Raw genomic sequence first — 5,000 nt, 5'->3', positions numbered from 1 at the left:
AGTCCAGTGCAGCTGTAGAATGATAGTGCTCTACATCAGTTTGTTGCCAGCCATTCACTGATTATTAAAGCTGTGCAAGATTAAGTACTCCTCCTGTCTAGTTTGCGCTCAGGCAATATGGTGGGAGGAAAGGAGGGGGAAAAAAAGCGAAAAGGAAAGAGGGATAAATCTGAAGCGCGCAATAGCCAGACATATGTCATCATTGCCAGGTTGCTATAAATCGGCCAGCCAGGAGAGGAAGCTGGGTGGGATACAGACTTCAGCTCTCCTGACAGCTCTGATTGCTCTGTGTGTGTGTGTGTGTGTGTGTGTGTGTGTGTGTGTGTGTGTGTTCGTGCGTGTGTGTTTGTGCGTGTGTGTGCACCCTACCCCTCATCCTGTATGCCTGCCTCATTCATAATGTATCCACTAAACCCTTAGAAATTTATTTGATCAATTATCACCTGTATCATTCCAAATAACTGAAGTGTTGAAGAATGGTTGTTTTCCACACATTGCTTTGGCTGCTTGTGACTGTGTGTGCGTGGAATAAAATCGACTGTAAAACAAACTATGTTAGTGCTGTTTATTCAAATGGACCTACATATCTTGAATGAAATGTGTGAAATATGCATGTGCTGTAAAAGTAAATGTGGTGGAAGTTATTTTGGGGGGTGGGGGGTGGAGTATTGGTAATGTAGAGCGTTAATGCATTTGTTCTTGTTCTTTGTTGGAGTCTAACTGATGGCTTTCTTGTTTGTTTGTTTGTTTGTTTTTGCGGTTTAGCTTTGAACGAGCCCACTATTGATTACGGTTTCCAGCGACTGCAGAAGGTCATTCCCAGACATCCAGGTGATCCAGAGAGGTTACCCAAGGTTAGTGAGGGTCGGGGGGTGGGATTGAGAATGCTGGCTATTTATCATAGAAATGTCAAAAAAAGAGAAAGAAAAAAAGAAAGAAAGAAAAAAAACAAACAAACAAACAAGCAATTCGGAAATGCAGACGAGTTAACACATGCAATCTCTTTTGGTAAGACATCACTATTCAATCACTCAGGGAGGATGGTACAAAAGAGGATAACAACAAACTCACATAGAAACACACACACACACACGGCAACACAAATACACATGGCAGGCCTTCTGGTCCGACATGGTGAAATGTGTTTGGATTCCTAGAGAGAGAGAGAGAGAGTGACGCGCAAACTTTCGCTGTGGCGAAATAGTTCAATTAAACATTTTTCCACTCCAGTAACCCGTGGTGATTGTAATCTAAGCAGGGCCCCTGTTCTGATGTGTGATTATTCCCTCCTTGTTTTCCTTTAATTTTCCAAAGCTAGATCCACTTTAATCTTTTGTTTACAAAGCTTTCCCGTTTATAAGTCCTTGTCTTAGCAGGTTAATAAATGAAGTCCACACGTTAATATCTGTGGGGTCGGACTGTTTTTTTTTTTGTTTTGTTTTTTTTTCATTTGAATCCCATGACCGTGCAGTCATTTTCCCACTCCCATGTGGTCGATGGATCGCAGCCCTGTTGTTTTTTGATGTGTAACATAAAAGAAAAACTGCTATTTTTCCACCTGTCTCTCTTTTTTTATGACTCAGAATATTTTTTTTTTTCTCCCCTCATTTGCTTGCGATAGAATCTATGACTTGAGCACAGCTAATAGAAAACATGTGAGCGTCCCATTAGAGACAAGCGGTGCCCAGGGCTTTCCTTAATAACATGTTCAAATCTTATTTTGTCGCCTTGGTTTGTCGTTGGGTGCTCTGTGCGAGCTAGCTGACCACCGCCAAGGCTTAATAACTAATATCATATAAATAGCTATTATGGCTCAGCATGGGAGCTGGCTGGGCCATTATCTTCATGTGAACAGTTATAAGGGGCACCACTGCTGTTCCCTTTTCTGTGTTCACACTCCCACTGGTCTGAAACCAGATTCAAGCCCCCTAGTCAACCTTCTCTACATGATGCGTTTCAATTACATTCGACTTTTTCTCTCTCTCTCTCTCTCTCTCTCTCTCTCTCTCTCTCTCTCTCTCGCTGTGTGTGTCTGACAGGGAAATTTGTTCCAGCAAATTCCGTAAAGTGTTCAATATTAACATATAAAAAAAAGAGGGAGACAGGGCCAACATGGGAACTAAATGTGTGATTTAAAGGCTTCTTTTTCACTTTTCCAAGCACTAAACTACATTTCAAACATGCTGATATCACTATTCGCCCAGAGAAACAGGATATCTAAAACAATCTTTGTCGAGCAGCTCAGGATATACGCTTTTTTTTTTTTGCTTTTTTTGGTCTTCCAAATCGGCTGTTGTCGGCTCTGAACACAAAATCTATGCCGCTGTGCTTCTTTAATTCAGGTAAACCACCCCCCCCCCCTCCCCGCAGGCCACAGACGCCTTCACACGAAGACTGTGGCGTTAGAGAGATGGAATCTAGCAGTTCCAATAAACAACATAAATATTTGATTTTCTCTTCTAATGGACCCAAATGTGGAGTTCAGCGCCATGTAAATGAAACTGCCAAGTGATTCATCATTGTTACGGCAGCCGTCGGCTCTCTCACCACGTCGGGGTCAGAGCAGCGCACCAGGCAAAGCAGCGATTGACCCCTAAACAACATTCTGACTGAGAGACCAAATGGCTCAGAGGAGCACCGGCGTTACAGGGCTGAGCACAGAAAGGCTTGAAGCTACAATAAGAGGCTTTGAAAGGGACTGTAAAGTGTGTATTAGCCATAAGGCAACATAACACACTCCTCATCTTCTTCCTCTATGACTCCAGCGTGTAGGTGATAAGACTCAGCCACCCCCCTCCCCCCATATTGATTTTTTCTTTTCTTCCTTTCTTTCTTTCTTTCTTTCTTTCTTTCTTTCTTTCTTTTTCTTTCTTTCTTTCTTCCTTCCCCCTTTCGTCTCTTTCCTAAGGATCTGCAATGCACATTGGTTGATGGGTAATTGTAGTGAGACAGAAAGCCAATATGGCGAGCTTGTATTGTTCACGCCGTACACTAATAATGTTGCTCCTACAGGCGTACATACAAAAGAGCGTGTCTGAATTGAAGTTTACCAGCCCCCCTCCACCCCACCCCCCCAATTTTAGATAACATCAAAATCTGTGCCCTTATCCTGAGGTTGGAGTGGAGTGGGGGTAAAATGAGCACATTTATATACAAAGATCCAAAGTGAAAATCAAGGCAATAACTAAAGTCACTCATGTGATGAAGGAGAAGATTGGAAGAGGGACCATGGAATCCTCACTCATCTTACTCCCCTGTTTGAAAACCAACATCCTCAGCTCCTCTCCTAACGCAACACAGACAAACACAGAAATGAGAACGTGATTAGGACACACTCTCCCACTTATGCTCTATCAAACACTCCTTATCACAAGGCCTACAGTTCTACTAACCTGCCAGTGTTTATGAGCAATTAATTGCATCTATTTCTCTTTCCATCTCTCTCTCTCTCTCTCTCTCTCTCCTGCTCTTTTTTTCTTGTTTCACCTCGCAAACACAAATCTATTTCACTTCCCTTTCAATCTAATATACTCGAAAATTTATTAGAAATGCATTCATGTTGAGCAATTACCCATGCATTAAAATTCATCTTCCTTCTCCTGCTTTTTTTGAAGTAGCTACATCTACCAGCCCGACACTTCTCAATGTATTCATAACCTCAGGCAAGAACTAACAGAGTAATTGCTTTACAGTCTTATAATGACATTAGCTCCTGAAGCCACGTCACCTAGGTTACCTTCTTTAACTGTGGTGATGTATACCTCTCAGGAAAGTGTGTGAGTGAAAGAGCAATAAGGCCTTCCCATTTGAATGGTTCTCCTCTACGGGCGTAACAATGAACACTTGTAATAATAACGCCTCACATTTGTCAAGAAACAAGCCGCGAGAATCGTTTTTTTTTTTTTTTTTTTTTTTTTTGAGCTTTAATAGTTTCCGTTTAACCCGCGAGTCTGCTCTGTCGCTGTGAAAAAGGAGAGTCAATTACACTTATCGCCGCCACTCGGAAAATTTACATCCAAATGCTCCTCAAACAGTGTACGGCACTAATCGTATTCTCAGCGTGAGGCGATGGCGGGGATGAGTAGGACATGCCGGAACAAAACAAACTCGTTCAGCTTCTCCTTGACTGATTGGACCGCAGCCTTCCCCACTTCAGCGCGGCCCGGCAAAACGAGTTCATTAGTTAAGACACCTTGTGGCAAATGACAGATTAGAGATGAGAGGTGACATAATTTTCTTAAACTATCCTTATGTCTTCTTCAGTGAAATGCCATATGGACGAGTAGATGGGGAGAGAATGCGAAAAGAAACGAGGAACTGCTTCGCAAAAAAAAAACGCCAGCTCAATCGTTATTGTTATAATTGTCACTGAAAATTGGGATGCATGACACAAAAAAAGAAGAAAGAGTAGAGAGATGTGTCAGAGGAGATTAGGACTAATTATTAGCGGATCAGAAGAAAAAAAAAAAAAAACAACTCTTTTTCTCTCTCACAGAGTGCAGTTGCACTTGATGAGCCCATATTAAGACAGCTGGGACTCGTAGCGATTGGGGTGTACCTGCCTCCTGACAAGTGTAATTCTTTATTTGTATGCAAACTAGATGCATGCAACATGGAGCATAGACACCTATTTTAGAGGTAAATGCCCATTTTAAGGGCTAGTCATCCGGAAACCCCTTGGATTAGACGTGTCTCTATAAAAACGTATGGCGTACCAGGCTGGGCCCGGCTCTCTGTGATTAATCTTGATAAATAAAGGATCCAAGACGGCAGATATTGTGGGGAATAAGAGGCCCATCCAGCCGTACTGAAGGAACTTCATGCAGTGTGACTGTGCTTACAAGGACACTGCAGAGAGAAAGCAGCTTTACTCTCCTTATCCAATCAGAAATCTTAACTTGCGCAACATAGCGTGAAGCCACACTTTTTGGGTTTTTTTTTTTTTTGTTGTTGTTGTTGTTGTTGCTCAATTCTACTGATACCTAAGATATCTTGGTTAT

The 5,000-nt window shown here is 42.2% G+C and overlaps 1 protein-coding gene across 8 annotated transcripts in view; it reads left to right on the top strand.

The window, feature by feature from the left end:
• The window catches only part of ebf3a (EBF transcription factor 3a), a 96,155-nt gene that overhangs the window by 84,056 nt on the left and 7,099 nt on the right, over positions 1-5,000 (top strand). For all 8 annotated transcript variants that reach the window (XM_030773715.1, XM_030773716.1, XM_030773712.1 and 5 more), the window contains one exon: positions 766-854. In XM_030773715.1, the coding sequence (XP_030629575.1) occupies positions 766-854 (89 nt within the window). The remainder of the gene's footprint in view (positions 1-765; positions 855-5,000) is intronic.

The sequence above is a fragment of the Chanos chanos genome, chromosome 5, assembly GCF_902362185.1.
Source record: "Chanos chanos chromosome 5, fChaCha1.1, whole genome shotgun sequence".
NCBI classification, from domain to species: domain Eukaryota; kingdom Metazoa; phylum Chordata; class Actinopteri; order Gonorynchiformes; family Chanidae; genus Chanos; species Chanos chanos.
Note: the sequence above shows the minus strand (reverse complement) of the source record. Positions and strands in the feature narration are given on the sequence as shown.